The following is a 20,354-nucleotide window of genomic DNA, read 5'->3' on the forward strand; positions in this document are numbered from 1 at the left end:
AAAGTGTCGATTACCTGACCTTTATTAAAATGAATGAGGGGTGGATCTCGGAGGGTTACTGCACGCCGGAAGACTTGTTCTGACTTCTATGCAGCTGTCCTTCTCTTCAAGCCTCATGACTCCACACACAGCTGTCCTTTAGCGTCCTCCTCCTCCCTCCGCCACCGTTACAAACTAGGGTGCAAACCCTACTGGTTTAATTTTTTGTGGCCTCTGTGCTTCAGTGGCTGCAACCAAAAAAACTGGGCAAACAATGTCTACAAGGTCAACGTATGGCAAAAAATGCATATTTTCTGCATTTATATGGCATAATTTTTCTGGCCTCTGTGCTTCAGTGGCTGCAACCAAAAAAATTTATATTTTCAGCATTTATATGGCATAATTTTTCTGTCAACTGTGCTTCAGTGGCTGCGACCAAAAAAATGCATGTTTTCTGCATTTATATGGCATAATTTTTCTGGCCTCTGTGCTTCAGTGGCTGCAACCAAAAAAGTTTATATTTTCAGCATTTATATGGCATAATTTTTCTGTCAACTGTGCTTCAGTGGCTGCGACCAAAAAAATGCATATTTTCTGCATTTATATGGCATAATTTTTCTGGCCTCTGTGCTTCAGTGGCTGCAACCAAAAAAATTTATATTTTCAGCATTTATATGGCATAATTTTTCTGGCAACTGTGCTTCAGTGGCTGCGTCCAAAAAACTGGGCAAACAATGTCTACAAGGTCAACGTATGGCGAAAAATGACTATTTTCAGCATTTATATGGCATATTTTTTCTGGCAACTGTGCTTCAGTGGCTGCGTCCAAAAAAACTGGGCAAACAATGCCTACAAGGTCAACGTATGGCAGTTGTTTAAAGAGAACAGTAGATTACTAGCCAGCAAAGCTACCTAAGCTAAAATGTCCCTCAAATCCCTGCAGACTTCTGTCCCTCCAATACAGAGCAGTATCAAGCAGATTACTAGCCAGCAAATTTACTATCATCTGTCCCTGAAATCACTAACAGCTCTCCCCCTACACTATCTCTTCCAAGCACACACAGGCAGATTTTTCAGATACATTTTTGCCCTTGATCCCCCTCTGGCATGCCACTGTCCAGGTCGTTGCACCCTTTAAACAACTTTAAAATCATTTTTCTGGCCAGAAATGTCTTTTCTAGATGTTAAAGTTCGCCTTCCCATTGAAGTCTATGGGGTTCGCGAACCGTTCGCGAACCGCTCGCGTTTTTGCGCAAGTTCGCGAATATGTTCGCGAACTTTTTTTCCGACGTTCGCTACATCCCTACTAGCCAGCACCATCAAGGGCAAATAATGTGTTGAGCTGTATTAAAAGGGGCATTAATCTCAACTTTACTTTACAAAATTAATAAAAACATTTTACAAACAAAAAAAAGAGGGCATTAATTTGAGGGAGGAGGGGTTATTCTTCAACTGTACAGAGCACAGGTAAGACCCCATCTAGAATATGCCGTACAGTTTTGGTCTCCAGTGCTCAAACAGGACATTATTGAATTAGAGATGGTGCAGAGTAGGGCAGAGTAAGCTGGTAAAAGGTATAGAAAATCTTGAGCTATGAGGAAAGACTGGCCAAGTTGGGGTTATTCACGCTGGAGAAGAGGTTTTTAAGGGGTGATATAATAACTATGTATAAATATACATATAATAGATCATATAATAATCTCTCTTATGCTTTTTTTACCAGTAGGTTCGGAATGAGTTTTTTACAGTGAGCTGTGAAGATTTGTATTCTCTCCTTGAATCAGCCGTGCTGGCTGATCAGGCCTGTATTTGTTGCGAGGCCACAAAGGCCCGGGCCTAGGACGTTGAAGTTGTAGGGACGGAATGTCGCCCCCGCAGCATAGTAGACTACATAGTTAGTTGCGGGCTATAGGAATGGGAGGCCTTGGGGCGGCGAGCAGGGAAATCTGGCCCGGTGGCTGATACATCAGATAGCTTTAAGAAGGGGTTGGATGGCTTTTTAGCAAGGTAGGGAATACAGGGTTATGGAAGATAGCTCATAGTCCAAGTTGATCCAGGGATTAGTCCGATTGCCATCTTGGAGTCAGGAAGGAATTATCTCCCCATCTGAGGCAAATTGGAGAGGCTTCAAATGCTTTTTTTTGGCCTTCCTCTGGATCAGCTAGCAGTTAGGCAGGTTATATATAGACTTAAAAGGTTGAAATTGATGGGCATGTGTCTTTTTTCAACCTTACTTACTATGTTACAATGTGTAACATACTGTACACCAAATGAACAGATGGATAGTCAGATAGAGACAGAGAAAGACAGAGAGGCAGACTATGCAAATACTAAAGACTAATGTATCACTTCAATTAAAAGATCCTGATATTTTTCAAAAGTATAATCAGTGGAGGCCATCTAGGTGCCAAACATTAGCTCAAATTGTCAGGAATCCAATTCTGGCATGGTCGGAGACAAATAGAACAAGGTGGCACAAAGCTTTCTGCATGCTAAGGAACTTGCATGAGAAGGTAAAGTGCCATGGTCCATATTGTTTATATAAATACTAGACCATAACACTTAAAAAGCACATTTATTTTATATTAATACAAAAATGTTTGGGTTTTCTTGTAACATAATTCATGAACAGTAGTAAAATCTCCCCACAACAGCCCTGGCAACTGGCACGAGAGCAGGGGTGAGTGTGGCAGCGGGTGGGAGGTGGGGGCTGAGGAATGCATGAGGGAGCTGTTGATTGCTGGCCCCTCTATAGCCCTCTTTTTAAACCACTGGTCCTAATCACTGCATTATAATGCAACAAGGGTTTATTCTACCACTTTAACTTGGATCTGAGGAGAATATGCTTTACCCCACCCTGTTGATAAAAAAGCCACTAATTGTGTGGCTGATTACATTAGCAGAATTTGGAGGCATGGCAAGGAAGAGCCCATAAGGAATTAGTTACTATACCAATTGGGATACAGATTTCTAGCAGTAAACTAAGTATGTTTCATGTGTTAATCTATTTCCAGCTTCTACTCAACTATAAGAAAATGAAGCATGATAATTAATCCTTATCTAAGTCTCTAGCAATTAGAAATTTACAGCACTTGAGGAGATTAGATAATTACATGCAATCATTTTCCTCATAATATTAGTAGTTTCCCATTCATTATTCTTAAAATTAATCTTATTTAATAATATATACATGGTAAAACATGTGCTGTATAGTTTTCTATATGTGACAGTTATATCCATCCAGGTTATGATATACCCTGTAGTGGTAAATCTTAATAAACTGGACCTGTTTCTCCACCCATCTGGTTTCAACTGAATTGTAGCATACAGATGTAAATATAAAGACAATGGAAAGAACCGTTAATGGAGAACACAAACCACTCTATTGGTTGGGGACGATGTCGGGCCTGAATAAGAAATAAAATGGCTGCTAACCTTTTCCGGTGCTGAGGCGAATGCCCCCAAGAGGTCGACTTCCTATTTTACCCTGGTCCCAAATGATGCATTCAACACAGGCTTCTTTGAGGTCTTCTCCACTGAAGCCATCATACACCATGGTGTGGTTAAACACTGGATGCAAGCTATGTGGGATCACACGTGTGCGCTGTATGTTGGATGGACTGGAATCGGGAAGCACAAAGCTACAAAGAGCAAGACAGGTAATTGAATTAGAGGCATTAGCGTAACTGATGGGAAGAGCGAGGAAAGCAAAGGGAGCATTTGAAAAAACTAAATACTTTAATATTACTCAGGGCAGTTATCTTAAACCCTAAACATCAATATGGATAAAATGCCATATTTTATATACTGAACTTCTTGTACCAGCCTAAAGTTTCAACATCTCAATAGCAGCAATGATCCAGGACTTCCATCTTGTCACAGGGGGCAGGGGTGCTTCGCCAATGAGGCGAGTTGAGGCTGTCGCCTCAGGCAGCAGCGCCCCACTAGGTACCAGGGGCAGAAAAAATGCTGCTCCTGGTACTTTAAGAGCGAATTTCTGGGGTAGGGGGGGCAGCAGCAATTGCTGCTGCCTCAGGTGGCGGAGGGGCCAGGATCGCCCCTGGCAGGGGGTCACCATCTTAAGTGCTTAGTGAATATGTAAAATGTATGTTTGTAAGTATTTTGAATTGAAATAGGGGTCAATCCAGTAATGAATACAAATTAATGTAAAATACAGTTACATTACATGGTTAAGTGCTTAATGTTAAAGTAGAACTGAACCCTAAAAATAACTAGGGTTAAAATGCAATATTTTATATACTGAATTTATTGCATCAGCCTAAAATTTCAGCTTCTCCATAGCATCAGGTACACTCTCAGACTGCAAAGTATTTTGGGAGCCACACATGACTTGGTCATATGCTGTATCTATTGCTCCAATTGTTCATGCAAACAGCACAAACAATTATCAGAACAGCAGAAAGTAAAGAGGAGCTGTGTTGCCCGTTTACATACAAAATAGCAGTTATCATAATTTCACAAAAATCCCTTTGATATCATTAACTTACAGTATAGTACAGCACCAACAAAACAACTTGAATCATGAGTACCCAAGCTATGATGGCTGTTAAATGTGATTTGTTAAAAGGCCACAAGGGAAGTTCTAATCAAGTTTTCTCTATTTTTTTTATATCTTTGTAAAGGCTTCTTATTATTAAGTTTTACGTATTAAGTTATCATTGAGTTTTTGTAGTGGCTTTAGCTGCTATCTCATTTTTTATCTCACGGACTCTCACTGACTTTACAATGATCTTATTTTTTTTGTGGGCTATTATTATTGTTTTTTTCCATGGACTATTATTTACTTGGACTTTCTTTGCCATTCTTTTGCATTAAAACATATTTTTCCAATGCACTATTTCTTACTAACACCTGCATTGTTACATGTGGGGGTGGTTTTTGTGTATTGTCACATTTTCTATTTTGTATGCAAATTTTCTAATTCATTATCCTATGTACCCTTTGTATCACGGGTTCCATATGCTTGATAAAGGGGCGTGGCCCCGAAACATTGCACTTCCGCAGTACGAATTAAAGCAAGGGTTTCCCTGCATACTCAAGCCTTGTATCTTTGTTCTATTGCTTATTATTAAAAGACTTATAAGAGTTCTGTTCATAATAACTTGGTACATTACCACTTTACAAAAGTGCTGACATTTCCAGCCTTGTGAGGTACAAGTTGCTGTGCCTCCTTAATCCAAACATGGAGTTCACCAGTGGGAGGAAGCCCTAAGCCTACAAAGGAAGGAGAAATAAATTAGAGGATCACTGGGGGAAAAGAAGAAAGAGCAGAAGATATAAAGCTAAAACAAATGTCAGCAGATAAGGTGCCTCACATACAAAATGAGGGCCTTGTTTTTTGTAATTTTTATTATTTCAATTTGCTGCTTGTAAAGAGTTGCATCTTGTCCAATGTGAAACCACTAGTTCTGCAGCACAAAGGTGAAACCCTCCAAGCTAGCTTGTTATTCAGAACAGGCAAGTATGGGGGAATGCAAGGCACTTGGGAGCCCTGTACTGATTTCTCTTGCATACTGTACACGTGAGTTGCACTCTGCACCTTGGGACAGATTTTCAATCCAGTGCAAGGTGCATAGGGCATTGCGCACACACCAATGCTAACAGGACATGTGCAGTCCTAGTTTCACCCATAGCACTTGTAATAAATTAGATTGTAAGCCTTGACTTGAAGTAGAAAGAACAGGAGGAAGACAACTCACCTTCTGCCCCTTGTGGAACATATTTCACAGCAACTCTAAGCCGACCTCGACTGCAAAGGAATTCTGGAGATAGGGGAGTCTGTGAGGGGAAGAAGGGCATTTTTATAGGGCAGCATTCACTGCAGCAGTAGCAGATTAGACTACATCAGTAGGTTAATATAATGGTTACACAGTGAAGTAAATAGTTGTAAATTCATCTAAGAGTACAATAATAAGTTATCCAGTCACAAAAAAATCTTGCAAAACATCCATAGTTCTGACTAAGCTTTGGACAGTTGACTGGATTCAATGCATTCATAAACACAACACACCAAAGGACTCATTTAGTATAGGAGTGCTAAAAGGTGAATAATGGTTCAATTCAAGCAAATAGGAGCAGTAGCACACCTGGTCTCTCAGTATCCTCACCGGTGCTTGGGGTTAAAGGAGGACGGCACCTCCAACCAATGATCAATAAGATGAAACTCCAGCACACGAATGCTTAAGGGTTCATAACCCTTGTTTATTGTCAATGCCAAACAATGTTTGGCATTGACAATAAACACGGGTTATGAACCCTTAAGCATTCGTGTGCTGGAGTTTCATCTTATTGAATAATGGTTCAAACCTTGTCACTTATATTACAGATAGTGTAGCCCCAAAACAGATCCAGTATTTGAAAACAGTGAATCAAGATATTTTACCCTTGGCTGGAGATTGTACCAGGCTGGCTGAGTTTTGCTCCAGTCCCAGGACACAAGATCCACTTCCACCTCACCAAGAAAAAGGTTTCTTCCCAGTGACCCCCTGTGCCACACAGACAGATTGAGGACTCTGCTTTGCAACTCTGACCATTCCACCTTGTACTATAAATAAAGAGCGTAAAAAGTGGTCAATACATAGTCAAAATCAACAGAATTAAACTGTTGATTTGTTACTGTTATTTTTTCAAAGAAGATATAATGGGACATGGCTTGATAGTAAGTAGAGGCGATACTCTGATCATTACAATTCAAAGCTAAAGCCTGGGACCACATTTGTTAGGAAAAGTTAAGCACCTTATACAAAACCAAATTTTTGTGCTCGCTCGTGCTGTAAGCCATACGTTTAGACAAAGATAAGAGGTCCTCTGCGCTTACTCAGTATCTATATGTAGGACATTAAGGCACTTTTAATAAAAATCGCTAACGGAAAAACTATTTGCAATGCGAAAAGTTATGCCTTTGCGCAAACAAATTTTGCTTTGTGCGAATTTAATATAGCTTTTGCGAGCCCGGAAACTGTTTAGCGACCACTTCTGACAGTGGAAGACCGTTTGCGAATTTTATAGTTTGCGCCAATCTACAGTCAATGTAATAAAACTTCTTACTGAAAAAGTCGTTATGTTTGCTCCAAAAGATTACGACACCTTCAAGCACTTCTTATAAGTGCGCAATTAAAATTCACAATGTAATAACAGTTTAAGGAACAATATTACATTGCGAGATGTGGATTTTTAGTCTTATTGGTGCGAATTGTTTTGCTCTTTGCGACTTTTATTACATTCCCCTGTTAGTGCATTACTCTAGCCCCCCAAACAAAACAGGAATTGTCTGTCTATACATTAAAATATATTCTGGCTGGCCAACTACAAACAATCCCTGTTTTTTTTAAAGGGGAGGGCATTTTAGCATGCAAAAGTCACAGTAGGTGAGTGCAGAAGACCTCTTGTCTTTAACCCCCCCCTACAAACAAAGTAGTGACCAGCATAACTTTTTTACTTTTTTGTTATTAGTAAGACATATAGTACATTACCGTAAGCACAATTCTTTGCAAACCTCATACAAGTTGCATCCTTATCATTATGGGTGTCACACCCATAGTGATGTTCATTATTCTGTATGATTATTATTTGTTTGCAATTTGGTTAGCATTAGGGCTCTTACACACCAGCTGTTTTTCCTGGGAAAAATGCTCTTTCTGCATAAAAGTGTTTAAATGCAATATGTGCATTTTTTCACACTCAGTGTGCATTTGAAAAAACGCATAAGCAAACGCCCATGGGTAAGAGCACTTAGAGGATAAGGAAAGGCTTGCAGCACTTGGGGTGCCAAATGTTAGGCACCCCCAAGTGATTGTAGTTACTTATCTGAAACCCCGGGCTGGTGCTCCTATCAGCAGAAAACTGCACCGGCCCAGGTTTCTTCTAGCGAGCACCATGGAGGGATCTTCTTCCTGCTTCTTCAGGTTTTCTTGTGGCTGCGCATGCGCAGTAGAGTGACAAGCCAAACTAAAAAGTCGGGTATTTAATTCGACTGCACATGCATTTGCCCCGGGAAATTTGAAGACGGAAGTGGATCGCTCCGTGGTGCTCACTGGTATAACCCTGGGCCGGTGCAGTTATCTGCTGATAGGAGCACCGGGGTTTTAGGTAAGTCAATACAATCACTTGGGGGTGCCTAACATTTGGCACCCCCACGAGCTGCAAGCCTTTCCTTTAAAAAGAAATGTGTGCAAGTGCAACTTTCAAATGAAAGGAAAGCCTTTACTTCTACACCTGGTCACAGGCAGCTGTTACATATAAGGTTGCATTGTTCCCATAGTGCTGTACATGTACATGTGCCCTGATGCATTTTATTCATAATGCACCAACTCAATCATTTTTTAATTCAACGCTTAAGCTTTAACAAAAAATTTGACTGAATACTGAACCCAGTACATGCCCAAATTTGGATATTAAAACTTAAAAAAAAAAAAATGTGCAGAATCTTATCCAGTTTAGGTGATCAAAAAGGATACATTTAGACACTGCACTTTTAGCAGGATTTGGTTACCCCATTAATGCTAAAAGCTCAGGGACTTAATGAATCCTTTTTTGGTAAATTTTCGGAACACAAACTGTGCCGTTTCAGTTTATAGACTGAAGGGACAGCATAATATGAGATTATTGGTACATGAAAACAACATGAATAGAAAACTGGTTTTAAATAGGGTGTGTTGGTTATAGAGAAAATAATGTAACAGCAAAATTTCTCTCACTTTTAGGGTCTCATTAAAGAACGGTTCCAGAGTCTTCTTTTTCAACTTTGATTTCCTCTTCCCCTGAGCAGTTTTATCAGGGAGCAAATAACACTTTATATACCTGATGGTGGAGAGATTAAGAAAACAATAATAATTAATACCGTATTGTTTGTAGGGTAGGCACTCAAAGAACAATCCTCCAGGCAGTAGTAATAAAAAAAGGTATTTATAAAGGCCTGGCTGTAATCCACACTTGTACTCTAATAAAGACCTTTTACGTTCACTCGGTGAGTCTCTTTGAAAATAAATGTTTGTGATGATAATAATAATTAATACCTGTGTTGCCCTATCTGACTTTTGATCTGCTCTCAAACAAAACTAAGTCTATAGTCTATAGTATGCTACAGAACTCATGACAATCACACTTTAAAGACCTTGTAAACCCAAAAATAAGATTTTGCCTGATGGTAAAAAAAAGTTCTAAACTACTTTTTCTTATATGCATTTATTAGAAACTTAAAGTGGCTTTAAATATATTTATATATTTAATTGCTACTGAAAGCTGACTTTTTCTATTCTCTACACTGCAAGCAGGGGCGCTTCGCCAATGAGGCGGCTTGAGACTGACGCCTCAGGCGGCAGCGCCCCACTAGGTACCAGGGGTGGCAAAAATGCCGCTTCTGGTACTTTAAGAGCCGAATTTCCAGTTTTCAAACCGCTAGTGCACTGGCCCTCTCTGCTGCCCTGGTGGACCCCCCGGACTCCCTCAGGCGCAAAAAGGTAAGTGCACGGGGGAGGGGGTGGCAGCAACTGCTGCTGCCTCGGGCGGCAGAGGGGCCAGGATCGCCCCTGACTGCAAGTTCTGGCTATTGAAACAATGTAGCAAAAGTCAGCTACTAACAAACCAACGAAGAAGCATGCAAGGCATTGTGGAGGATTTGAGTCTCTGCAGGAGGATGGTTTCTGCTACATTATTTCAGACTAGAACCAGTAGTTGAACTGACAAATACTGCTTTGACCAGCAGTAACATTGACATCTATCATTAATAAGCGTTAGAAACATGTTTGTAAAGACCATCTATTTTAATGAATGCATTTCACTTACGGATTGGAGGTTTTGCTCTGTGCGGGTGTCAGGTCCCTGCATTGAATAATTAAGACATTCAGCTCCTTCTTGGAGGGATCGTATTGAAGAGAGAACTGGACACAGCCACGAACGTCAACTGATCGCACTTCCCCTGTGCTAAACAGGCTCATCATACTGCCAGAAATTTGCTGTGGCAAAAAAAGCATGCACCCATGGGCAAGATGTGGGAAAGATAAAAACAGTTACTTTAGGCTTAGGAATGTATATACGTATATGTATATACCTATATGTAGCCACAGCCATGCCCTATTAGCTATGACTATAAATAAGTTATGACTGCAGCAACATGGATACAGAAAAGGATTAAAATAAATGGATTAACGTTAGCGAATACAATCATTTAGAGGAAATCTGCTGTTATGAATGGAGTGGATTGGTACTTCTACCCAGTGAATGAAGGTATACGCATGTGGCTTATAAAACTAATATTGTAGGTTCCAAAATAAACTCATTACAACCTTAAAGCTGATTTTAGGTGGGCACCATGCTGCTTAATTTTATACTGCATCAGCTAATCTCTATGAACCTTGTTACATGTTAACAATGTCATCCTGGGAGAACAGTTGCTACCACACATGACTAGGTTTTGCTTTAGAGTCCAGTAATATCTTGTAATACATCTAGAAATAAGCTCCAAATAGCAAGCATTCAGAAGAAATGTATTATTTTGTAGAAAGAAATACACCGCAGTTATGCGCTACACACCCCTCCCTGTTTCAGTACAGAGTCTATTTTATGCTGCCAAACAGGCTCACTGCCTTTAAAAAACAAAGCCAGCAATCTGTCCAAGATTGTAATGATCTGAAATCCAAACAATGCCCTGAAAGCCTTGAAGGATCACTGAAAAACTGGAATTTCAGGTTCAGCGCTCTACTGTAGCTAAAGGCACACAGCATAGAGGGAGCAGCCTGTTTCCTCTGTAGACAAGGATTCATTGATTAAATAAGGTTGTGGCTTGCAATTTCAAGCAGCATTTCTGAAGCTTTGAATGCCAGTAATCCTTCAGATAATGTTCCCTGCAGTGACAGCATGGCCAGTGATGCAAAGATGAAAGATAAAGATGACATTATTCATATAATTAAGTAGTATGTCATTTTTGTTTCTCTATCTGCTCAATTCTTCATTTATGGCTTGTTTTGCCAGGACAACCAAGTCTTATGTGCTAAATAGTGTGTGCTGCAGTTGAATTAAATAGCCAGGGGTTCCATCATACAGCATGCAGAGAGGAGAATCTTTGGGTGCCCTGGCCCAAGTTTTACAGTAACACAAGACCACCCAGTGTAGAGACTCATAATTCCATATTCTACATGGTCAAGGGTTGCCTAATATTAAACTGCTGATGGAACCAATGAGCAGGATAGAGGTCATATCTATTGGATCTAATGAAACATCACATCCAGCACATGGACCTCCAGCTGCACAGTCTACATTGTAATAATTAAACATGTCCACATATGTATTAATTTGATTCGGATAGAGAAACAGGATGTAATAAAGATACTTTCTAAATTATATTTACTACAGACGCAGTGTTTGTCACTACCACTGGCATCCAGGGCATTTGTTTTACCTTTTTTAATACCAAATTTGCTGTTTAATGAGGGCCTTTTGCATGCAAACCAAAGTGACTACATTGCATGAACACATTGTAGCCCAGCAATCCTACAGTTACGGCTTTGGATTTGCTGGGCTGCCATCACCTAATTGCAAGAACTGAGCCATGCCGATATATTAATACTAATGTTTAGCTGAGCTCTCCTCCCAGCTGAAGCCACACAACACTAAGCAGAGAGTCATGTAAATCTCCAACGCTGGTCTGTAAATAGTCTTTTTTTCTTGCCTTTAGGGCAGAGACACACGCGAAGATTCAGGGAGATTAATCGCCTCTTTTTCGGGCGTCTAATCTCCCAGAAAAGCCTTCCCACCAGCTAGAATCGAAATCGCCGGGGAATGGCACTCAGATCGCTTCGTTTTCCGAAGTCGTCAAAGTTTCCTTTTAAGGCAACTTCGTGTGACTTTGGAAAACAAAGCGCTCCGAGTGCCATCCTGCTGGCGATTAAGATTTTAGCCAGCGGGAAAGCAGTTTGGGGAGATTAGTCAAAGAAAAGACAATTTGTCGCCGGGTGACTAAATCTCCCTGAATCTTTACATGTGTCTCTGCCCTTAGGGGTAGGTTTAAATAAAATATTAAGAAGCTGAGAATGAAAAATATTAGCTTTTATGATCCCAGACGGTGGTACCATATTGTCCCAAACTTCCCCACCAGTGTACAAAATTCCCAAAACATCACTATGCAGATCCATTTTATCTTAACATCATGCAATTTCATATTGGTGGACACACACAGTGTTACACAAGGGGGGAGCATACACCAAACAGTAAAATAATGAAATGTGTGATTTCTGCTGCAAGATACTGTATCTATGAGAAAACTGTAGCAAATGTGAAACAAGTTTGACAAAGACTGACAGTAGGGGCATTTTCTCACAGAATTATTTGCCAGCTGTCGAATTGATGGGCTGTGGTTGAGGTTCCGGTGTTCTTTTTCTTCCAGGCTTTCCCCATTAGTATCTTCACTCTGAAAGCAAATGGGTCATATTCTTAATCAGGGGATGTTCAGCACATTGTGTCAAACTATTTCCAGTGCTCATTTGTTTTATGTTCCAATCTGCTCCAATAATCTACTTACTGAAACTGTGCCATTTACTGGAGATAAGTTTATTTCTTCCATACTGTTCTTCCCATCTGCAGGGACAAGGCAAATATAAGATGGAATAATGTTGGAAAAAGTCTAATGATGTTTCATAAAATTGTCCTCTCATTATAACTGGGGTTAGATATCTTTATTATGACAGCATAGCACTAATAATGTTCTATGGCTCTGATCTGCTACTGTAATAATATTTACCATTCTATGTAATTGTGGTATTACAGGAATTACAGGAAGATAAATCGACAAGGAGAATAAAGCACTTTTCAAAAATGGGAGAAATTAAGCAGACTCATATTTTGCTGAATCAGTGTGTGTTTTCCCAGTTTTCCATATATTTTCATAAATCAGGAATGCTCAGAATATTACAACAAATCAATTGTCATATTTTAATGAACAACAATTATGTTTAAAATCTGAATACTGAGAATACACTCAGATGAGTAATCGAATGGAACTATGAGTGGACAATGCTGGGCTACATGATCTACTGATCAAAGGCATAAAATCTACAATTTGGGCACTCCTCCTATATAGCATTATGGTATTTTTTTCTTTTCCTGCTCCACTTCTTGACAAAAGGGATATTATCTTCCTTTAGATGCCCTTTAATTATATATGTTTATGGTTTTATGCACAATAAAACAATTCTGTGTTTAGGGATTCTCCAAATTCCATTTTTATCTGGATTCGACCAAAATATTAGAACTGAATACTTATCTGCATATTCAAATATATCATCATATTCATCAGTTAAATCATCAGTTTCCATAGTCACGTGGTCTAAAGCCACATAACTTTTATGGTTACATTCAGTTCAGCTAGACACTTGAATTCAGCTGAATATGAATCTTGAACTAAATCTGGTATTTGGTGCATCCCTAGCTGTAACAACTTCAGTTGTTAAGCTGGCCATAGATGTAAAGATTTTTAAAAGATCTGATCGTCATCTTGAGACCACGATTATCTCGAAACGATCGTACGATTGTACGAATTGTCCATAAACTAAAAAGACCATTTCAGGCGATATTGCCAGGAAAACAAAGCCAGTTGCCTGCTTGTCCCTGCAGACATAGATAGATTGCACTGGGACCGATAAAGATTCTTTAACCTGGCCGATCAATTTTCTGACAGATGTCGGCCGAAAAATCGTAAGATGTCAGGTCGGTCGAATCCCACTAACCGCACAATAATTTCGAAGGATTGGTCGGACTTTGCTAAAATCGGTTGTTTGGCAAGAGAAATCTATGCATCTATGGGGACCTTAACTCTCTAGATTTCTTATTACATACCAACAAAAGAGAGATTTTTGTACTTACCGTTAAATCTTTTTCTCTTGTCCTATATTGGGGGACACAGGCACCATGGGGATGAAGATCCTGCAGCTGGAGACTGGACACTAAATAGTTAACTTTAAACTCCTCCTCCTCCTGCTCTGGGCTTCATCCCCTGCCTCCTCCTACAATCTCCAGTTTCGACCGAAGAAGGAGCATGATGACCAAAAACAGAAGAGGAGGACCTCTACCCCCACCAAACCTCTTAGAAACAAGGTTGAAAAAACATATAAAACCGAACCGAACTCCAACGTGAGTCGGTAAAACTACAATTTAACCAGTGTCGGTACAGGGAGGGAAGGCCTGTGTCCCCCAATATAGGACAAGAGAAAAAGATTTAACGGTAAGTACAAAAATCTCTCTTTCTATTGCCTAATTGGGGGACACAGGCACCATGGGGACGTCCCAAAGCAACCCATGAGGGTGGGACACTGTAAGCCCCAGTAGGCGTTTAAGTAATGACAGCCTGTAACACCTTCCTCCCAAATACAGCTTCGGCTGAAGCCTGTGTGTGTAGCCTGTAGAATCGCGTGAATGTGTGAAGGGACACCCAGGTGGCCGCTCTGCAAACTTGTTCCGCCGATGCTTGATGCCTAACTGCCCAGGAAGTGCTAATCGAGCGAGTAGAGTGCGCCCTCACTTGAAGTGGAGATTCTTTACCCTTAAGTGCGTATGCTCTGATAATGGTAGCACGAATCCACTTGGCAAGTGTAGACTTGGCTGCTTTGGCACCACGTTTGGGTCCATTGGGAATGATGAACAGGGCGTCAGTTTTCCGAACCTCCTTGGTAGTGTGTAGATATGTGGCGAGAGCCCGAACAACGTCCAGGTTGTGAAGCTTGCGCTCTCCTGGATTCTTGGGTTCTGGGCACAAGGAAGGCACTACAATATCTTGGTTAAGGTGAAAGTCCGACACCACTTTCGGTAAAAAATCTGGAGTAGGTCTGAGGACCACCTTGTCCTTGTGGAAGATGGTAAAGGGTGACTTGCAGGAGAGTGCCGCCAATTCCGAGACTCTGCGAGCTGATGTGATGGCCAGAAGAAAAACCACTTTTTCTGTAAGGGTATACAGAGGGATCATGTCAATAGGTTCATATGGATCCTCTTGGAGTACTGAGAGCACCAGGTTTAGGTCCCAAGGTGGTACTGGACAGCGATACGGTAGTATTAACCGGATAGCCCCTCGAAGAAACGTTCTGATATTACTCCTTAGGGCTAGTTTTTTCTGAAGAAGAACAGACAATGCTGATACCTGCACCTTCAGGGAGCTCAAGGCCAACCCCTTCTGCAAGCCCTCCTGTAGGAAGGAGAGAATCTCAGTCTCCGTAGCCTTCTGTGGGTCTGTACCTCTGCGTTCGCACCAGGTGATGAAAATCTTCCAGACTCTATGGTATATCTTGGAAGAGACCGGCTTGCGTGCACGGAGCATGGTAGGTAGTGCATCTGATGGGGCTCCCGCTCTTCGCAGCACTAGGGCTTCAAGAGCCATGCCGTTAAAGCCCACTGAAGAGAATTCGGATGGACGACAGGGCCTTGAGTCAGCAGATCTTGCCGTAGAGGAAGGCGAAACGGAGCGTCCCTCGCGAGTGTCACAATGTCTGCAAACCACGGCCTCCTGGGCCAGAATGGAGCCACCAGGATAGTCGGAGTGCCTTCTCTTTTTATCTTTTTGACAACCTTCGGAAGCAGTGCCAGAGGAGGAAAGATGTAGGCCAGGGAAAAACGCCAGGGAATCACTAGGGCGTCTGTTGCGAGTGCAAGTGGGTCCATGCTCCGAGCCACAAATCGAGGGACCTTGCAGTTGCTTCGGGATCAGATCTACTTCCGGTAGACCCCATCTGTCCACGAGGAGTTGGAAAACTTCCTGATGCAGACTCCACTCTCCCTGATCTAGGGTTTCTCTGCTGAGGTAGTCCGCCAGCCAGTTGTCTACCCCTGGTATGTGTACTGCAGAGATTGCCGGAACGTGTTTTTCTGCCCACAGTAGAATGTGTTGTGCCTCCCGTAGGGCTGCCGGGCTCCTTGTGCCGCCTTGGTGGTTTATATAAGCGACTGCTGTCACATTGTCGGACTGGATCCGGGTGGCGTGGCCGCGGAGGAGGGGCGTCAAGCGTTCCAGTGAGTAGCGAATTGCCCTCAGTTCTAAAAGGTTGATGGGGAGAGAACGTTCCTCCTGATTCCAAAGACCTTGGACTGTCGTCTGGCCCAACACACCTCCCCAGCCCCGGAGGCTGGCGTCCGTCGAAAGAACCATCCAGTGGAGAGGAGGGAAGGGTCGCCCCCCAGTTGTCCGTAGTGGCTGAGTCCACCAGGAGAGAGAGCGTTTGACCTGTTCCGGAAGGACTATCCGGCGGTCTAGATTGGTGCGATCCGTGCGTTGGTGCATCAGAATTGCATGTTGAAGGGCTCTGGTGTGGAATTGTGCATAAGGGATGGCTGGGAAGGATGCTACCATAGTGCCTAGGGTTTGCATGGCCGTCCGGAGAGGGACCCTGAGGGAACTCTGGAGGGTTCGAATCCTGCCCTGGAGGGTGCTGGCCTTGTCTCTCGGAAGAAAGGCTCTCCCTTTCCTGGAATCCAGTATCAGCCCCAGGTATTCTATCGTTTGAGTCGGGATGAGCTTCGATTTGTTGAAGTTGACAGTCCATCCCAGTTCTGTCAAAGTCTTTAGGACCTGAGACGTGTGGTGAAGGGCTGCTGATGCCGACTCGCCTTTTACGAGAAGATCGTCCAAATAGGGAATGACAGGAATGCCCTGTAATCTTAGTTCTTCTAGTGCTGCCGCCATCACCTTGGTGAATGTGCGGGGGGCTGATGACAGTCCGAATGGCAGTGCGACAAACTGCCAGTGTTGACCGTGCACAAAGAATCTGAGAAACCTGTGGTGAGCTGGGTGGATGGGGATATGGAGGTAGGCATCTTTTATGTCGATGACGTCATGAACTCCCCGTCTTCCATGGACGCCAAAACTGATTGGATAGATTCCATCTTGAAGTGGCAGCGCCTGACGAAAGGGTTGAGATCTTTGAGATCTAGCACAGGTCTCAGGGAGCCGTCCTTCTTGGGGACCATAAAAAGGTTGGAATAGTACCCTCTTCCCCGGTCTGATTGTGGAACTGGTTGAATAGTTCCTGCTGTGACAAGGTCTTGAATGACCAAGAGAAATTTGCTCTTGTTGTGAAGTTGTCGGGGTAGTCTGGATATGAAAAATCTGTGGGGAGGAGGTTGGGTAAAGTCTATTAGTAGTCCCTGAGAGATGACTTGGAGAACCCATTGGTCCCGTATCTTGAGTTCCCACACCTCCCGAAAGGATTGGAGGCGGCCTCCTAGTGGGATCCCTTCGGGGGTGGGCACCCTTTCATGCGGAAGCGGACTTGTCCTGAGAGGACTTGGCCGGTGCTTTGTTGGACGACCAACTGGACCTTTGTTTAGTTTGGTAGCGAGAGCGGAAATTGGTGTTGGGTTTGTCTGACTGTGTCTTTGACCTTTGGCCTTGCCGAAAGGGTCGAAAAAAGGGGCGTCTCTTGAAGGCTGGTCTTTTGGTTCTGGCCTGTGGGAGTAGTGTGCTCTTACCGCCAGTTGCTTGTGCGATTATTTTGTCTAATTCGGCCCCGAAGAGTAGTTTTCCTTGAAAGGGCAGGCTGACTAGGGAGCGTTTAGATGTGAGGTCGGCAGACCATGTCTTCAGCCAAAGGAAACGGCGAGCTGCCACCGACTGGGCTGAGGCCTGTGCCACCATCTTTGCTGCGTCGATAGCCGCATCTCCAATGTAGTTGGTAGCGTCGGCTATTTGAGAGAGGAGATTGTCGGTGGTAGGGTCCTCGGACCCGAGAAGTTGCGCAACCTGTTCTACCCAGACCTCCATGGCCTTGGCGACCCAGGCAATAGCAAAGATAGGTCTAAAGGCGGATCCGGACGCTGTGAAGGAAGATTTGCAAAACCCCTCCAGTCGCTTGTCAATAGGGTCTTTGAATGCTGCTGCATCTGCCACCGGAATGGTGGTATTCCTGGAAAGTCTGGAAACTGGGGGATCAACCGCCGGGGGTGAAGCCCAGAGCTCAGTGCACTCTTGAGGAAAGGGGTAAGTTTGTGAAAAGTGCCTTGATATTTGAACCCTGTGGTCTGGATGTTTCCACTGGGCCTTGATTAGGTCGTCCAACTGTTCGTAAGCTGGGAAGACGTAGGAACTCTTCTTTTGTCTCTTAAAGATGTTTTTCGCTGGCTCAACAGAGACGGGCTCCTCTATGTTAAGGGTACTAAGCACCGCTTGTATCAGGCCTTCCACCTCCTTTTGGGTTCTAGGGGTGTCTAGATCTGGATCAGTGTGTTCCTGATCGGAGTCATCCTGTGATAGGACTTGGCCTTCCTCATCGGAGGGAGAAAATGGTTCCCTAGGGGAATCAGGTGGCGATGCAAGGCGTTTGGAACCTGAGGGGAGGTCGGCCGTTCTAGCGGGTTGAGAAAGGTGCTCTAGGACTTTGTCTAATGTCTCTGGGATGCGGGCCAGGTTTTGGATGCCTGCAAGTGAGAGGGAGAGGGCCCTTATCAACTCAGACTCAGATGTACTGGCCGAAGGTGGTGGCAAGGAATCTGAAGGTCTGCAGGCCATACACACGGATTCAGCCGAAGCCGAATGATATTTACATTACATTTACATTTGGTGCAGGCTAGAAACGTGATTTGAGTATTTTGGCGTGTGTGAGCTGAGGACTTAGAGGTCCTGGGCTCTTCTGTCTTATCTGCCATGATGCTCTTTCTCCAATTTGAGAAATTCTCTAATTTTTTTTTTTTTTTTTTTTTAATTTTTGCTGAGGCAGGGGAATCCGGCAAATGCAAGGATAAGAACCTCCTAATAGAGAAGGTGCTGTGGAGACAGAGAATAGAGGGTTTAGAGTCCCTGGGGAAACCCATGTATACCAGGTGTAGTGCCCCTTTAAGAGAAGGAATACTTGCCTGTAGACGTCTGCCTGGACTAGAGGAGCGCGGTCGCTGAAGATTTGAGAAGCAGGGGCCCCAAGTAGGAGCAATGTGGGCCGAGGTGCTGGGAGAGAAGGCAGCAGCCGTTAGGGTGAGGGGGCTTTGGCGCCAGCAGAGCCGTCTCAGCGCGGGAGCGGTAAGATCCTAATGCGCATGAGGCAGAGACTGGGCGGAAGCGGAAGTGCGTTCCAAGGTGGAACGCACGTTGGCGCCGACGGCGAAGCAGGAGAAAAAAGGCGCGAGAAGAGTAGCGATGAGCATATAGGAAGGCAGGCGATACCAAGAGGGCTCCAGGGGCATGTGAAAAGAACAGGGAGCTGTAGGAAACACCAGCAAGGACAGTGTTTAGACAGACAGACAAAACATTGTTTTAACACTGTATTCCAAGCACTTTCTACATAAATACTTCCAGGCTATGTAGAGAAAAGAGAGGGTAGAAGGGTGGAATGTACTCACCACCGTTGCCAGCTGTACTGTGCCCTTTTAATCGGTTTCCCTGTCACAGACACAAACAAGAATATATGTGAAGACTCACATATATAATTGTCTGTGTAAGGATATACACCTAAGAGGTGTAGAGCGCTGCTGCAGGCCTCCGTGGAGCGGGAAGACAGCGTAGGGAAAGAAGGGAGCGAACCTGCAGACCTCCGTAGAGCGGGAAGGCTATAAGGGAGAGTAGTTGTCAGCTGGAGAGGCTCTTTGAGTGTGTCAGTGGCCCCCATAATGTGGCATGATCCTAACACGCAGTCCTGATCAATTGCTCCAGCCACTAACTATGTGTCTTCTCCTTCTGAGGACACTAACGAAACTGGAGATTGTAGGAGGAGGCAGGGGATGAAGCCCAGAGCAGGAGGAGGAGGAGTTTAAAGTTAACTATTTAGTGTCCAGTCTCCAGCTGCAGGATCTTCATCCCCATGGTGCCTGTGTCCCCCAATTAGGCAAGAGAAAGTATGTATAAGGGCCCTTTAGGCCACATTACTATAAACAATGGACTAGATTCTTAGCCACAAGGCATAACAAAAATATAAGAGAAAGAAAGGTTACACACCTACATGACTAACAATATATACAGCATTCAAGCAAAAAAACTTTTCTCCAGCACAATTCATATAAATATTATTCATCGATTTCACTCACAAATCTAAAGATTACATGTATTATTTATTAGAGCAGGACTAGTTATGTAATAGTTGTAAAATTAAAAAAAAGACAGGCTTGAATTTAAATTTTTGCTTCTGAATCCAGAGCAGAGATGTGCATCTTTTCCTTATGCAGCACTTAATGCTGAAGGGACAGCATCTGGGAGTTCTTTGATATACCACCCTCAAGATTATTATGGTTATATAAAGAAACTAACTGCGGGTATGAGATCTATTATCTTGGATCTGAAAGAAAAGTTTTCATTCAAGTAATGTAGAGAGCTATGCTTTAAATTTGCCAAAAACATGTATACAATAAAACAATAATAAAAAATACAGTAGAATTGTTCTGCCACCATCATGGATTTA

General features: G+C 43.0%; 1 protein-coding gene across 2 annotated transcripts in view; it reads right to left on the bottom strand.

Moving 5' to 3' along the window:
* sytl1.S (synaptotagmin like 1 S homeolog) overlaps positions 1 to 20,354 on the bottom strand; it is a 46,842-nt gene that overhangs the window by 8,954 nt on the left and 17,534 nt on the right. For both annotated transcript variants that reach the window (XM_018248315.2, NM_001093193.2), the window contains 8 exon segments: positions 12,515 to 12,570; positions 12,314 to 12,403; positions 9,784 to 9,953; positions 8,697 to 8,799; positions 6,383 to 6,544; positions 5,700 to 5,778; positions 5,115 to 5,214; positions 3,415 to 3,620 (listed from right to left, as the gene is read on the bottom strand). In XM_018248315.2, the coding sequence (XP_018103804.1) occupies positions 3,415 to 3,620; positions 5,115 to 5,214; positions 5,700 to 5,778; positions 6,383 to 6,544; positions 8,697 to 8,799; positions 9,784 to 9,953; positions 12,314 to 12,403; positions 12,515 to 12,570 (966 nt within the window).

The sequence above is a fragment of the Xenopus laevis genome, chromosome 2S (assembly GCF_017654675.1).
Source record: "Xenopus laevis strain J_2021 chromosome 2S, Xenopus_laevis_v10.1, whole genome shotgun sequence".
Classification (NCBI taxonomy): domain Eukaryota; kingdom Metazoa; phylum Chordata; class Amphibia; order Anura; family Pipidae; genus Xenopus; species Xenopus laevis.